This window comes from Lithobates pipiens, unplaced genomic scaffold, assembly GCF_037356315.1.
Source record: "Lithobates pipiens isolate NorthernLeopardFrog02 unplaced genomic scaffold, aLitPip1_a1.2 Scaffold_18, whole genome shotgun sequence".
NCBI lineage: Eukaryota > Metazoa > Chordata > Amphibia > Anura > Ranidae > Lithobates > Lithobates pipiens.
Window position 1 is genome coordinate 604035322 of NW_027507758.1, and position 16855 is coordinate 604052176.

Here is a 16855-nt window from a genome sequence, read left to right on the forward strand (position 1 = left end):
GTCCCGTCATACGTGTTGTACGTCACCGTGTTCTTGACGGTCGGAATTTGGTGTGACCGTGTGCAGGTAAGACAGCTTGAGCAAAATCCCATCAGGAAAACCATCCGACCTTTTTCTGACCATAATTCTGATCGTGTGTACACGACATTAGAGATCCTGACTATGGATGGAATATGCAACAAACATTTATATATATATATATAATGTTTGGGAGTTCTGAGTAATTTCCAAGCAAAAAAACTAAAATATGTTTGTTTTTTACATGTTGGAGAGGAATGTCAGAATTGGCCCGGTATGGAAGTAGTTAAGCTTGTCTGTGTGGCTTATTCCTGCTCATGGCATCAGTCAGCGCACAGTAGCTGTGAGCCGGATATGAAATTTCAGCTGCTGTGCAGATAGGCCACAGTTAGCCGCCCCCCTCCCCCCCCCAGCCCTCGAGACGTACCTGTGCACCAGAGGCAGAGGGAGGAAGTTCAGGGCGGACGTCATGTCCAGACCGCAGTCCAGCATGATGGTGGTGGATTTGAACTTGAGGATGTTGCATGGCAGCGTGGGATGACCCGACAGGCAGTACTGAAAGGGAAAGAGAAGCCCAAGGAAAGTCATTTAATGTTCCGGACCAATAGAGACATAAAATATTAAACAGCCGCCCCTGAATAGCAGGAGAGGAGAGGAGAGCTGGAGATTAAAGGAGATCACAAGAGCAAATGACAGCTTACAAGCAAACACAGACTAATTATGTCACCACAGGGGCCTGATTACCATCACATACTGACCCTACACTGAGAGTAATAGACACTCACACCAATCAGGAACAGTAGCCACCTCTCACCTATAACAATTCCTCTCCTGTGTGCATGACTTATTGAAGCAGCCTTCCTCAGCCATGGTCCTGTGAAACGCAGGGGGAGCTCCAGAGACAGCTAAGGTTGCTTATACAGTGAGAAGCAGTGCACTGATTTCATTTCCTACTGGATGGTGCCAGCCTAGTTCTGGGCCCAATGTCATTTTGCAGGGGCCACTACAGTGACCACCAATGTAAGGAGGCATTGCTTCCCCTGACCAGCATTGTAAGATGCCATATTTCCTAATGACTACCAGTGTAAGGGGGTACCTCTCCTAATGATCGCCAATGTAAGGGGGGGCACCTCTCCTAATGATCACCAATGTAAGGGGGCACCACCCCTAATGACCACCAATGTAACTGGGCACCACTCCTAATGACCATCAATGTAAGGGGGCACCACTCCTAATGACCACCAATGTAAGGGGGCACCACTCCTAATGATCACCAATGTAAGGGGGCACCTCTCCTAATGACCACCAATGTAAGGGGGCACCACTCCTAATGACCACCAATGTAAGGGGGCACCTCTCCTAATGACCACCAATGTAAGGGGGCACCTCTCCTAATGATCACCAATGTAGAGGGGCATCTCTTTTAATGACCAAAGTAGGGGGACATCTCTCCTAATGACTGCCAATGTAATGAGGAACATCCCTTAATGACCATCCATATAAGGGGGACATCTCCTAATGACTACCAACATAAGGGGGCACCTCTCCTACTGACAACAAATCTAAGGGTGCACCTCTCCTAATGACCACCAAAGTAAGGGGGTACCTCTCCTAGTGACCACCAATGTAAAGGGGCACCTCTCCTAAAGACTATCAATCTAAGGGGGTACCTCTCCTAACGACCACCAAAGTAAGAGGACACCTCTCCTAATGTCTACCAATGTAAGGGGGCACCACTCCTAATGATGATCAAAGTAGGGAGGCACCTCTCCTAATGACTGCCAATGCAAAGGGGAACATCCCTTAATGACCATCCATATAGAGGGAACATCTAATGACCACCAACATAAGTGGGCACCTCTCCTAAAGACGACCAATGTAAATGGGGCACCACTCCTAATGACCACCACTGTAAGGGGGAACATCCCCTAATAACACTGACACTTTGTGAAAAACAATGAAATTAATAGAGTGATCGGTGCTAATACTATACACTGTCACTGTACTAATGACACTGGCTGGGAAAGGGTTAACATCTAGGACGATCAAAGGGTTAAACGTGTGCCTAACAGTGCTTGGTGCATTTACTGTGTGCGGTTTTAACTAAGGAACGTGCTTCGCAGAGAAACAAAACATGGCCCCTCCCTACTTACATTCACAGAGCTCTGTCCCATCAGCCTCTTCGCTGATCAGCCAGCGGACAATCAATGGCCGGGACCTGATCGGCTCGGCCCCCTACATGGAAGGGATGGATCATGTATCTAGTACGTGACTCCCACCTGAGGCAGTCGTTAAATGGTTAAAATGACACTAAAATGATGATTCTGGTACAAAGCAATACAAAGTTATTTACAAATTAAATGTGTTTTCTGTGGGGTCTTTTTATTTATTAACATGGGAAATGTATAAAATGATTACCAAACAAAAGCACCACCCAGAATGTTTTTTTTTTTTTTGCATATTCACAGAAATTTTATAGTATTAAAGCGGAGGTCCACCCTAAAGTGGACCTTCCCCTCATCGGAACCCTCCCCCCCTCCGGCGCCACAATTGGCACCTTTCAGGGGGGGGGGGGGGTGCAGGTACCTGTACAGTACAGGTATCTGCACCCACTTCCGGGATAGCTCTCTGCGGAAAGGGGCGTACATTACGCCCCTTTCCGAAAGTCCCCCGCTGCCTGCTGGGAAACACACAGATCCCAGAGGCAGCGGATCCATCCTTATTGCGAAGCGCGACTCGCGCATGCGCAGTAGGGAACCGGAAAATGAAGCCGAAAGGCTCCACTTCCTGATTCCCATACCCAAGATGGCGGCGGCAGCACCCGAGAGACGATCGAGAGATCGGCTTCGGGTGCCGACATCGCGGGCGCGCTGGACAGGTAAGTGTCACTATTTTAAAAGTCAGCAGCTGCAGTATTTGTAGCTGCTGGCTTTTAAAAAAAAAAAAAAAAAACGTGGACTTCCGGCGGACCCCCGCTTTAAGAAACTTGGGGAGGGGGGGACTTTTTTTTTTTTTTTTTACTTACCAGAAACCCCCTGTTGCTATGTAGTGGCTCCTAATCTGCCCCTTCCTGGTCCGCGGAGCTCCTCGTCACTTCCTCCCTCGCCTGTGCTCCTGGGAAAATGCGAGTCATCATTTCCCAGGAATTAGTGGGTAGTACCGCGAGCAAAAAAAAAGCTCCATTTCCCGACAGGAAATGACGCGGTTTAAGGCTGTTGCCATGACAACTGGGGTGGGACCTTCCTCCGTCGCCGCCTGCTGTTATGGCAACTTTCTAGACAATCGGCGCTAAAGCCGACAGGTTACCCAGCATGAACCTCTCCATCTGTAATCCAGGAAGAGATTGCGATTGGGCTTCCCATGCCCACACCCATCATGGCAACGGCCAGAGGAGGATTTTATTAACTGTAAGCATAAAAAAATAAATAAAAAAAAATAAAAGATATAATTCAGATCCACTAGCAAAAATCTATAAACTTTATTTGTGTAATTCATGCATTATGATGGGATGTTATATAAAAAAAAAAAAAATGAATAATCAAAAAAAAAATCTGTGGCCAGACTCCGCTAATAAAATAGAAACGAAAAAAAAAAAATCAGCAGGAAAATAACAATTGAAGAGAGAAGAAGAATAAGGAGTTAATTAGGGCTGATTAGAAGAGTTAATAAGGGGTTAAACAGAGGAACAATATATATATATATATATATATATATATATATAAAAACGTGTACAGTTGATATGATCTACAGATCAAAATTCATCCCCTTTGATCTACAGATGAACGAAAAAAATGTTGAAAAAAAAAAAAAAAAGATTTTCTTAGTTTTGTTTATTTCATTTTGTAAATAAGTCATTTTTCTCCTTGACTGATGTGTGGGCACTGACAGGTGTAAATGATATGCAACCCTTATGCGAACTAATATGTAGCACTGATGAGGTGGCACTAATATGCAGCACTGATGAGTATGGATGGGCAGCCTTTATTGGCACTGAAGAAGAGGCACGAATATGCAGCCCTGATGGGCAGCCTTTATGGGCACTGACAGGTGAAAGGGATATGCAGCACTTATGGGCACTGACAGATGGAAGTGATATGCAGCACTTATGGGCACTGACAGGTGGAAGTGATATGCAGCACTGATGAGGTGGCACTAATATGAAGCACCGATGGTACAGATGGGCAGCCTTTATGGGCATTGATGAGGAGGCATGAATATGCAGCCCTGACCGGCACTGACAAGTGGAAGCGGCATGCAGGCCTTATGGACACTGATATGCAGGCACAAATATGCAGCACTGATTGGCAGCCTTTATAGGCACTGACAGGTGGAAGTGATATGCAACTCTTATGGGCACTAATATTCAGCACTGATGGGTACTGACAGGTGGAAGTGATACACAGCACTTATGATGTGGCACTAATAATATGCAGCAATGATGGGTATGGATGGGCAGCCTTTATGGGCATTGATGAGGAGGCACGAATATGCCACCCTGATGGGCAGCCGTTATAGGCACTGACAGGTGGAAGTGATATGCAGCACTTATGGGCACTGATTTGCAGCACTGACAAGTGGAAGCGGTATAAAGCAATGATGGGTACTGATGGTCAGCTTTTATGGGCACTGATGAGGAGGCACAAATATGCAGCACTGATGGGTAGCCTTTATTGGCACTGACAGGTGGAAGGGATATGCAGCCTTTATGGGCACTGATATGCAGCACTGATGGGTACACTACTGAGAGGTGGAAGTGATATGCAGCACTGATGGACAGCCTTTATGGGCATTGATGAGAAGGCACAAATACAGCTGTAATACAGGAGGTGTAATGCAGGAGGTGCATCACTGATAAGATCATCAGGTGAAAACAGAGAGGGGGGAGGGGAGCCTGAAAAAAGAAAACGAACGCAGCCACCACATGTAATGATTGGTAAGCCGCAACAGATGACATTTTCTGGTTTTATTATTGCTGTAAATAGAGGGAGTCTCAGCAGGCTGTGGGGGGTGCTGAGCTGTACGGTACCATGTGTCACTGTGTGGAGTACCCCTATAAAATAGTGAACATAATGTGGGCAGACAGAAAGCTGCAGATAACAATGGGGGGGGTGACGTGAATGTTGTATACAGATGAGGACAAGGGACTTGCAGAACATTCACACATATACCGATGGACTCACCAGCTTCATCTTCCCCTCACACCTCCAGCGCCGGTTCACTTCCGGGAGGGGCGCACGGCATGACGGGACTGGTAGTCGTCCGGCGCCGGACGTCACTTCCGCTCCAGACACGCTCCAAGCGTGCGAAGAAGGCGTGTCCCGCCCAGTCTGACCGCCAGGAGAGGGGGGCGTGTCCCGCCCTGTCTGTCCGCCAGCGGCTGCGCCCCGCCTTCCTCCAGCCTGTTAGGCCAGGAGCTTGGCTCCGCCTCCCTCCCCGGCAATGCCCCGCCCAGTCTGCCCGCGCTGCCCTCTGGGAGATGTAGTCCCGGCCCCTCACTCCCCGGGGAGAAGCCGGCGGTGTCGGGAACTACAACTCCCAGAGTTCCCCCCGCGGGGCCGCTCGGCCAGTCTGTGTGTGTGAGTGTGTGTGTGAGAGAGAGAGTGTTGAGGTTGGGGGGGTGGTGGAAGGTGCGCGGTGCTGAGTGTCAACATGGCGGCCGGGAGACAGACAAAGACGAGTCAGGCGGCTGAGATGTGAGCGGCGGGGGAGCGCTGAGGAGCGAGGGCGGACTTCATCATCACCACCACCCCGGGGACAGAGAGAGAGCGGGAGGGAGGGCCCGCCGCCGCCGGGCTGTACACCGCTACTGTACAGGTGAGCGACATCCCCCCCCCCCCCTCCTCTCCTGTCATGTATTCACACAACTTCACCTCGCCGTCACCATGGAGACCCCGCAGACAGGTCACCCCCCCCCCCCCCCACAGACAGGTCACCTCCCCCCTCCCTACAGACAGTTCACCCCCCCCCCCCTTGCTACAGACAGGTCACCCCTCCCTCCACAGACAGGTCACCCCCCACTGTAATCATCAATAATAATAATAGAGATATCATCTATACTGTCTATATATAGGGGACCCCCCCCCCCCCATTATCATATAGCATCATACCGGCTATTATTCCTGGTATTTATTATTTGCTACTGGAAATATTATTATTATTATTATTTATAGTATTATTAAGTCTCTTCACTAGAAGTGTGTCCTCCAATCACCCCCCCCCATCAATATCATCATCATCATCATCATCATGATGATGATGATGATGATGATGATGATGACTCTGGCAGTGATGTGTCCAGACATTACTGATATCATCACTACTACTCCCATCATTATTTCTGCAGTTTAGTTCTTTATCACTTTGTTCTTGCTATTATTATTATTATTGTTGTTGTTGTTGTTTTTATATTATTATTATTATTACACCATCATCAAAAGAAAAAAAAAAAAAATATATATATATATATATATATATATATATATATATATATATATACACACACATCAATTACGCTTACTATTATTACTTTTTTATTATATATTTTAATTGACATTATTATTATTATTATTATTATTATGAAGTCTCTGCTAGTTGTGTGTCTGACCATGCTAGTACTGCTGTTATTATATCATTATTGTTGGACCATCATCTGCAATTGAAAATATACACAGACCAATCACACCTACTATTACTAATATTTGTTATTTATTATTAGATGTTTTAATCTAAGCATTGTTATTCCAGAATTATAAAATCTTAGCTAGTTGTGTGTCTGACCATCCTGTCACTATTTCTGTTCTTATTTTATATCATTTTTTACTATAAGGATATATAACACACAACTTGTCAGTAGGAATAATACCAGCAGTTTTACTATCAGTACTTCCACACACATCACAGGCAGAGTCCCAATAATAATAATAATATAACTCTGGCAGTGATGTTTTCAGACATAACAATATCAGGACTACAAATAATAATACTACTCTGGTAGTTTTCTTTCCAGATATAACAATATCTGTAAATAATAATAATAATTATGTAGTACTGATGTTCTTATGTTTGGAAACATCACTGCCAGAGTATTATTATTATTATTTTTATACAACTCTGGAAGTGATGTTTCCACACGTAACAATATCAGGGCTACAAATATTATTATTATTATTAATAATACAACTCTGGGGGTGATGTTTCCAGACATAACAATATTTGCACTAAATATTATTATTAATAATAATAATAATAATAATAATGTAGTACTGATTTTCTTATGTCAGGAAACATCACTACCAGAGTTGTATTATTATTATTATTATTATTATTATTATTATTATTATTATTATTATCCAACTCTGGTAGTGATGTTTCCACACATAATATCAGGACTACAGTTAATATAATAATAATAATAATAATACAACTCTGGTAGTGTTTCCAGACTTAACACTATCTGTACTAAATAATATTATTATTATTATTAGTATTATTATTATTATTATTATTATTAATAATAAAAAATAATGTAGTACTGATATTCTTATGTCTGGAAACATCACTGTCAGAGTTTTATTATTATTATTATTATTATTATTACAAATCTGGTAGTGATGTTTCCAGACATATAAATATCAGTATTAAATTATTATTATTATTATTATTAATAATATTATCATTTAGTACAGATATTTTGCCTGGAAACATCACTACCAGAGTTGTATTATTATAATAAATAATAATACAACTCTGGTAGTGATGTTTCCAGACAAAACAATATCAGGACTACAATTAATAATAATACAAATACAACTCTGCTGGCAGTGATATTTCCAGACATAACAATATCACTACTACTATATTCTTCTTATTCTTATGTATAGTAGTAATATTGTTATGTCTGGAAGCATCACTGCCAGAGTTATTATTGATAATTCAAATATTAATAAAGCTACGACAGTGATTTTTCTAGGCATAACCATATCACTACCTATTATTATTATTATTATTATTATTATTATTATTATTATTATTAGGTGTAGTAGTGATATTGTTGTTTAGAAACATCCCAACCAGAGTTATTTATTATGATTATCAATAATAACTCTGGCACTGATGTTTCCAAACAACACTATCACTACTACACATAATAATAATAATAAGGACTCTGCCAGTGATGTGTCTGGAGGTACTGACATTAATACTGCTGGTACTATTACTACTGCCAAGCTGTGTGTTAGGAGGTGCTGACTTCAGTCTAGTGCTGCTGCTGATGATGATGATGATGATGATGATGATGACCGTGTGAAGTCGGTCCTATTACAATCTGCATTCTTTGTATCTCTAATGATATTACTACACCATTGTTACTACTCTGCCATCTGTGTGCTTGGAAACTCTGGACTTTTACTGCCATCATGATCGTTCTTACTATTATCAGGACTCTGCCAGTGGTGTGTCTGTCTGGAGGTGGTGACATTCATATACTACAACCGGTATTGGTAGTATTAATAGACTTGACAGTTGTGTTTTTAGGACATGCTGACTTTTTAGTAGTGTTACTATTAGTTTGGTAGTAATAGTGATAATAATAATGTTATTGTTCTGCCAGCAGTATTTCTGGAGGTCCTGACATTATTACTGCCGTGAATACTCTAAATAATAGTACTACAAAGACTGCCAATTAATTGTGTGTTAGGAGGAGCTCACTTCAGTATTACTATTATTACTATTATTCTTATTCGTCTGCTGTGTCTCTGCAGGTGCTGACTTTAGTGTTGTTATTATCATTATTGATGGCTGTGTGACGTCGGTCCCATTAAACTCTTGCCTTCTCTGTAGCTTATTGATATTATTACACTATTCTTACTCAAGTATAACATTCTGCCAGTTGTGTTTGAGAACTCTGGACTTCCCCCCCCCCCCCCCCTTCACTGTTGTTTTTACTTGCAACATTATTGTTATCATTGTTATTTTCATTGTTGTTAGTATTATTGGTGATGCTGTTATCATTGCTATGATTGGTGTTTGTGGTGTTCACAGTAGTTTTTTTTTTTTTTTTTTCCTTTTTCTTCTGAAGTCTCGTGTGTGTGTGTGTGTGTGTGTGTGTGTGTTTTGGAGGTGCTGACATCGCTATCAGTTTTATAGTAATGATCAGTGTTCTGTTGTTATACAGGATTTATCTATAGTGCCGCAAAGTTAACTAATCGTTTTTTGTATTGTTATCATTATTAGTTTTGTTGTTGTTATGCCAATTTATGCTGATATATTATTATTTTTTTTTGTCATTATGCCAATTTATGCTGATATTATTATTAGTTTTGTTATGCCAATTTATGCTGGTTTATTATTATTATTAGTTTTGTTGTTATGCCAATTTATGCTGCTATATTATCATTGTTCTAAAGCTGACTGTGGTATAGACTCTGCTGGGTACTGACATTTCATATTACTCCCATTGTACTGATTTGTATGTTAATATTATTATTACTATGTTATAAATTATTATTATTATATAGCCATCTCTGCCAGCTGTGTGTTTGCAGGTGCTGGCATTGCTATCACTGTTCTGGTAATGAGTAGTAGTATTATGAAGTATGTCATTGTATGGACGGTGGAAGTGATGACAGCGGTGGTCATATTATATTATATTGGTGATAATACTCGGCACACCTATATGGACGGTGTCGGTGGTGTGTGTGGAATTGTTGGCAGCGGTGGCCATATTATTATATTAGTGATAATACTTTGCCTCGCACCTCTTCCCTGTGATCATCACACTTCATTCCCGAGGGTCTGTCCGCTCCCGATAACCTTCTTCTAATACTGGTATTATTATTAATGCTGGGGTCCCTGTGTCATGCATAGTTAGATGTACGGACTACTATACCATTTCCCTTTTTTAGATTTGCCTTCAACTATGTTAGTGCAAAGGGCCCACCTGATTACATACCAACTGTGTAGTTTAGGTGTGACCGCCTATTATTGTATGGTTTTTGGTAAATCTAAAGGAAAGTTGTACAAGAAAATTGTATAATGTACGGCCAGCCTTAGGAGTATATTTCCGATGCCCTTCACCTAAGACCCCATACACACTATTCGATTTTCTGCAGATTTTTGTGCTTCGGTTTTACTAAACCCATATGAGGTCAAACCTTAAGGCCAGGTTTCCACTATTGCGACCTGAAAGTCTAGCGATTTTCTTTTTTTTTTTTTGGTGCAATTTTGATGACTGGAAACTGGTTATGTTTCCACTATTGCGTCCCCAAAGTTGCGCGATTTATTTTTTTGCCATGATTTTACCGTGTTTTTTTTTTGCCGCTACTTAAAGCAATGCCTGTGTATTCTTGAGGCCTATGGACCTCAAGTCGCATCAAAGTGGTACCCTAAGTAGTGCGGGGAGTACTTTGAAGTCGCGGTGACTTGAAGTCGCACAGATATGAACGGTACTCATTGGAAATCGTGGGGAACGACTTGTCATGTGACTTTGCAGTCCCAAGTCGCATGATAAGTCGCACTAGGGGAAACCGAGCCGAAGCGTTTCAATTTGTTTGCAATCAGGCAGGCCCTTGCACTACATGGTTTTTGTAAATCTGAAGACAAAAATCTGCAGAAAATCTAATAGTGTGTGTGTGTGTATGGGGCTTTACTCTTCATAGTTATGATGTGAATTGTACTTGTTGTTACTACTCCATTATAATAATTGCTTGGGGAAAACAACCTCTTGCTTCTTATCTTATTGCTATCTTATCCACACTATATTACCAAAAGTATTGGGATGCTGACCTTAACATGAACTTTAATGGCACCCCAGTCTTAGGTCTCGTACACACGATCAGATTTTTTTTTTTGTATTTTTTTTTTTTTTTTTTGTGGCATGCTAGTCCCATGTCAAAAGTGAAGAAGTTACTGACCATACAAAAATTTTCGTACAACAGAATAAGACCGTCAGAAGTGACGTCATGTGTTTCAATAGGTCTGTATGTGTGTTTGTTTGTTTTTTTTGTTTCTGAGCATGCGTAGTCTTGTTAGTACGATTTTCGTACGAAACAAGAATCGTAAGAACGAAAATCGCATGTTGATTTCATATCCGAGCAAAAATTTGTATAGTCTGCACATCCAGCTTTTGTCTGACAAAAAAAGCAAAATCGGCTGCCGAAAGCACCTCACTAACGATCCGAAAATCGGCAGACGGCTCGTCGTACGCATTTATGCATTGTATTGTGTGTCCGGGCCTTTAGTCCAAAGGGGTTCAATATTGAGTTGGCCCACACTTTGCAGTAGGGTTGTCCCGATACCGAGCATTTGCGCAAGTACTTTTACTCGCACAAATGCTCCCGATGCCTGTTCCGATACCTACAAGAGGCGGTGTTTCATCAGACGTCACGTCAGCGCTTGGACATTCCGACGCTCCCATCTTGGTACTCCCTGCACTCGGCCGCAGTAAACCAGGAGCAGACATCTAAAAACAACAAACATGTAGTGCAGGCTGGGTGTAACAAGATGGCCGCCACTTTTATGCGGCCGAGTGCAAGGAGTACCAAGATGGGCGTCGCAGGCAGCCTTTCTTTTCTTTTCCTCAAAAGAAAGGAAGAGAAAAATGGGGCAGTCTGCCAAGAATCAAAACATTCTTTATCAGTTGAACTTAAAGTGATGTTGCCACCAAAAAAAAAGAAATAGCTTAAAATGCCTAAAAAATAATAATGAATAATTGGAAAAAAAAAAAAAAATTACTCACCTCCTAAATGCCTTTTGCTAGGGGGTCCCTCATAGTCTGCCTCCTTCAGTGCTCGGGCTGGTGACACCACTTCCCCTCAGCGCCGCACAGTCATCTGGGTCACGTGTCCCAGATGACTGTGAGGGTGCCCACAGTAAGAATGCAGATGCCGCGAGCGGAGCGGGGAACAAGGAGGGGCTTCGTTCCCCCGCATCGCTGGACCCTGGAACAGGTAACTGTCCGATTATTAAAAGTCAGCAGCTGCAGTATTCGTAGCTGCTGACTTTAAAAATTGTTTTTTTTTTTTTTTTTTTTTTTTTTTTTTTTTTTTTTTAGGGGGCACTCTACTTAAAGTATAAACATTGTAACAATTTGTCAATGGAATAGACTTTGAGTGTAAGTGAAAAAAGTTTAACCACTTAAACACTAAACCATTTTTTTTTTTTTCTGACATTTGTAGGTTTCATTAAAATTCAGTTCAGTTAAAATCTTTTTTTTTTTTTTTTTAAATGACTTAGAACCCCCAAATATTATATATATATATATATAATATAAAATTAGAGGCCCTAGAGAATAAAATGGTGGTTGTTGCAATATTGTATGTCACACTGTATTTGCGCAGCAGTCTTTCAAATGCAATTTTTTGGGGAAAAAATTACATTAATGAATAATAAAAAAAAAAAAAACAACAAAAAAAAAACAATCAGTAAGGTTAGCCCATTTTTTTTTTTTTTTCGTATAATGTGAAAGATTTTATGTCGCGAGAATTCTGATTTTAAGGCTCCGTTCACACAGGGGGCGACGCGAGGCGACACGACTTGCCATGCCGCGACCTGACAAGTCGCCCCCGTTCTGTACTACGGAACCGTTCTAAGAGGAGCGACTCGAGTCGCTCAGACTCAGAAAAAAGGTTCCTGTACTACTTTTGGGCGACCTTGGGGCGACTTGCATTGACTTATATACAGAAGTCATTTGCAAGTCGCCGCTGAGGTCGCGGCAGGTCGCGTCGCGGCAAGTCGTGTCGCCTCGCATCGCCCCCTGTGTGAACCGAGCCTTACTCTACGCAAAAAAAATCCTGATTCTCATTTTGGCCAAAATCGTGCAGCTCTAGTGCCAACCATTTGCCAATTCCAGCCAGCCAGTGCTCATCAGTGCTGCATATCAGTGCCACCTAATCTGTATTGTGCTCTGAACTCTGGAAACTGTCACATGACCATTAAAAGAAAATAATAATCAGTATCAGCGAGTACTTGGGGGGGGAGGAGGAGTGTATCAGTACTTGTACTCTGTCTTAAAAAGTTGTATTGGGACAACCCTACTTTGCAGCTATAAAAGCTTCAACTCTTCTGGGAAGGCTGTCCACAAGGTTTTGGAGTGTGTCTATGGGAATGTTTGATTATTCTTCCAGATGTGCATTTGTGAGGTCAGGCACTTAGCCCCTCTAACCCTCTTATTTTGAATTGTACTTTTTGGTGTATTGTCTCCCTATATCTTGTAAAGCCCTGTGCAAACTGTTAGCAATGTATAAATTAAATCCTGTATTATAATGATAATAATGCCTGGCTCACCGTCTCCACTCAAATTCATCCCAAAGTTGTTCTGTCAGGTTGAGGTCAGGACTCTGTGCAGGCCAGTAAAGTTCCTCCACCCCAAACTCGCTCATCCATGTCTTTATGGACCTTGCTTTGTGCACTGGTGGGGAGTCATGTTGGTAGAGGAAGGGCCCATCCCCAAACTGTTCCCACAAAGGTGGGAGTATGAAATTGTCTTGGTATGCCGACACCTTTTAAAGATTGTAAAGGTAAAAATTAAAAAAATAATAATCGTATCATACTTGCCTCCAGTCTGCAGCTTGTTTTGCGCAGAGTAGCCCCGAACATCATCTTCTGGGGTCCCCCGGCAGCCCCTCCCCGCATCTGGTAACCACCTCGGAGAAGCGCTTCCTCAAGGGGGTTAGCTTGTGGGCACGCTCCTAAGTCCAGCATTCAGCGTCCATAGAGGCCGAATGCAGGACTTGGCCTCGCCCCCCCCCCCCCCCCTCAGCGGCTTGCGTCATTGGATTTGATTGACAGCAGCGGGAGCCAATGACTGCGCTGCTAACAATCTATCCAATAAAGAGCCAAGAATCCCGGGCAGCGCGTCCCTGTGGGTCAAGTTTGAGGGTTCAGGTAAGTAAAATGGGGGGGTTGGGGGGGGGGGGGCGGTCACTGCATAGGATGCATTAGGGTGAAATGAAGATTTACAACCCCTTTAGGCTTGATTCACACGAACTCGTTTTTTGATGCATTTTGCAGAAATGCAGGTTAATTTTTTAACATGGGTTCCTATGGAACATGTTCACATCAATGCATTTTTGTGCCTCTGCGTTTTTGGAAAGGGTCGGGGACTTTTTTCCATGCAAAATGCAGCGTTTTGCATGTAATAGAAGTCAATGGACCTGCATCAAAAACGCAAATACCGCATTTTTGTCACGATTTGCATTTTTTCTTTTTTTTTTCACTGTATATAGTTGGTTGCTAAGCAACCACAGTGTAAAAAAAAACAAGAAAAAAAAATGCAAAACGCAGCAAAATCGCGGTTAAAAACACAACAAGCACTGAAAAAACGCTCAAAAGCAACATGCATAGATGTGAATCGAGCCTAAAGAGTTCCCTTCACTGGAACTAAGGGGCCAAGCACAACCCCTAAAAAAACAACCCCACACCATAACCCCCCCCCAAATGGTTTGGACCAGTGCACAAAACAAAGTCCATAAAGACATGGATGATTGAGTTTTGGGTGGAGGAACTTTACTGGCCTGCACAGAGTCCTGACCTCAACCTGATAAAACACCTTTGGGATGAATTAGAGCGAAGACTGCATTCCCGGCCTTCTCGTCCAACATCAGTGCCTGACCCCACAAATGCGCTTCTGGAAGAATGGTCAAACATTCCCATAGACACACTCCTAAACCTTGTGGACAGCCTTCCCAGAAGAGTTGAAGCTATTAAAGAGGAAGTAAACCCTGATGTGTTTTCCTTCCTCTATTGTTCTTTGCAAACCCTGCAAAGTAAATGCATAATGGGCTGGTATGCATCGCATACTGGTCCATTATGTGCCACTTACCTGCAATCGAAGCCCGTGCTGTCCCCACTGCAGGCCGAAACCCTCTTCGCCCCTCTTCCTTCCGGGGGGGGGGGGGGGTACCGGGACACCGAAGCTGCCATTTACGGCACCCACTCAGGAAGTAACGGCTCGGAGGTCCGTTTTTCTACACAGCTCATGCGCCAATGGCATCATCGGGGCGCTACAAGGTAAATGGGGGGGGGAAGAGATATTTACCGTCCCTATAGGCAAGGCTAGAATAAGGCTTAAGTGGTTAATGCATCCTATGCATTAAAACGGTCGTCCGTCTAATTTATTATTATACTGCAGCTGTTGACTTAAAATATAGACACTTACCTGTCCAGGGCGCCCTGCTATGTCCTCACCTGAAGCCGATTTGTCCCTCGTGTCTCTCGGGTGGAGGCGCCGCCATCTTCAATAAGGGAATCAGGAAGTGGCTTCACAGCCCAGTTCCTTACTGCGCATGCGCGAATCGTGCTGCGCGTCCTCGCTGGCCCCTGCTGTCTTCTGGGACCTACGTGTCTCCCAGAATACAGCTGGGGAGGTGAGAGGGAGGCACCGCACATAGCGTAGATCACCACGGAGCCTGCGGCTATCTATGCCCAGAAGTGGGAGCAAATACCTGTATTAGTCAGGTATCCGCTCCCTCCCTCCCCCCACAGGGGGGGGTCAAATGTGACACCGGAGGGGGGGAGGATTCCGAAAAGTGGAAGTTCCGTTTTTGGGTGCAACTGCACTTTTAAGGTGAAAAAATACCTGGCAGTCACCGCCCGCCCCACCCCCGTTTTACTTACCTGAGCCCTGGAATATCACCTGACGTAGATGCGTTTTTCCTCCTTGGTCGGGGGGTTCTCGGCTCTTGATTGGATAGATTGATAGCAGCGCAGCCATTGGCTCCCACTGCTGTCAATCAAATCCAATGACGCGGGCACCAGGGGGGCGGGGCAGAGTCCAAACATTTTGTCTATGGACGCAAGGGTGCTGGACTCAGGAGCGTGCCCGCAAGATGCCCCCCCCCTTTCTCCTAGGTGGGGTTATCTGATATGAGGAGGAGCCGCGAGAGCCGCCGAGGGACCCCAGAAATGGATGTTCGGGGCCACTGTACAAAACAAGCTGCACGGAGGAGGCAAGTATGACCTGTTTGTAAAGGTTTGCATTTTGTTTTATTTTTTTAATCACTTTAAAGCCCCATACATAAACACTATCAGATTTTCTTCTGATTTTTGTCTACAGATTTACCAAAAACATGTAGTAGAAGGGCCCGCCTGATTGCAGTCACATTGAAACTCCTCAGGTTTGACCTCATATTATATGGTTTTTGTTAAATCTGAAGGAAAAAAAAAATCGGCAGAAAATCTGTTGGTGTGTATGGGGCTTAACTCTTCTAGGCTAGGACAGGGGTGTCCAGCTGTTGGGGAACTACAAGTCCCATCATGCCTCTTTCCTGTGGGGGGTCTTGCTTGTAACTGTCAGCCCTGCAATGCCTCATGGGACTTGTAGTTCTGCAACAGCTGGAGGGCTGCCAGTTTTGAGACCCCTGGTCTAGGGGTTGGCAGTGATTGCATAGCAGGGTGCCCCCCCCTAGATGGGTGGCGTTCTCACCCTGCCACGTTCCGGAATAGTGAAGTCTCCTCTACAGACACGGCATACTTTTTCTATCTGCCGATCTATTTCTGATCATGTCTGAAAGTGCGCAGTAATCGGAATGGGAAATGGAGAGCCGATTCTTCGGGGTTATATTTGGCATCCTGTCTCTGGATATTTATTATTCTCTCATTTAGTGATCGTCTGCTCACTGACAACCCAAGAGCTGATCTATGGGTATAGTCCTTCCCAGATATGTGTTCACTTGTCGTATGGCACTCACACAGGCTGTCATGGAGTACTAACAGCTGCTCAGTAATGTGCTTAATTTATAAATGAATCTTATACTCTTTTATTATTATTATTATATTTATTATTTTTATATTATATTTATTAATAATAATATATATATATATATATATATATATATATATA

The 16855-nt window shown here is 43.2% G+C and overlaps 2 protein-coding genes across 8 annotated transcripts in view; one reads left to right on the plus strand and one right to left on the minus strand.

Moving 5' to 3' along the window:
- The window catches only part of INTS9 (integrator complex subunit 9), a 154558-nt gene extending 149231 nt beyond the window's left edge, over positions 1-5327 (minus strand). Inside the window, exons 1-2 of the mRNA XM_077489259.1 lie at positions 5199-5327; positions 446-573 (exon numbers count right to left, since the gene is read on the minus strand). Coding sequence (XP_077345385.1) covers positions 446-573; positions 5199-5207 — 137 coding nt within the window. The 5' untranslated portion in view covers positions 5208-5327. The remainder of the gene's footprint in view (positions 1-445; positions 574-5198) is intronic.
- Positions 5328-5470: 143 nt separating this feature from the next.
- The window catches only part of HMBOX1 (homeobox containing 1), a 178836-nt gene continuing 167451 nt past the window's right edge, over positions 5471-16855 (plus strand). For 4 of the 7 annotated variants that reach the window (XM_077489260.1, XM_077489261.1, XM_077489262.1 and 1 more), the window contains exon 1: positions 5472-5832. The gene's annotated coding sequence lies outside the window, so the exon portion shown is untranslated. Of the gene's footprint in view, positions 5833-16855 lie in introns of all 7 variants that reach the window. The other 3 variants (XM_077489263.1, XM_077489264.1, XM_077489265.1) reach the window with 1 other exon arrangement.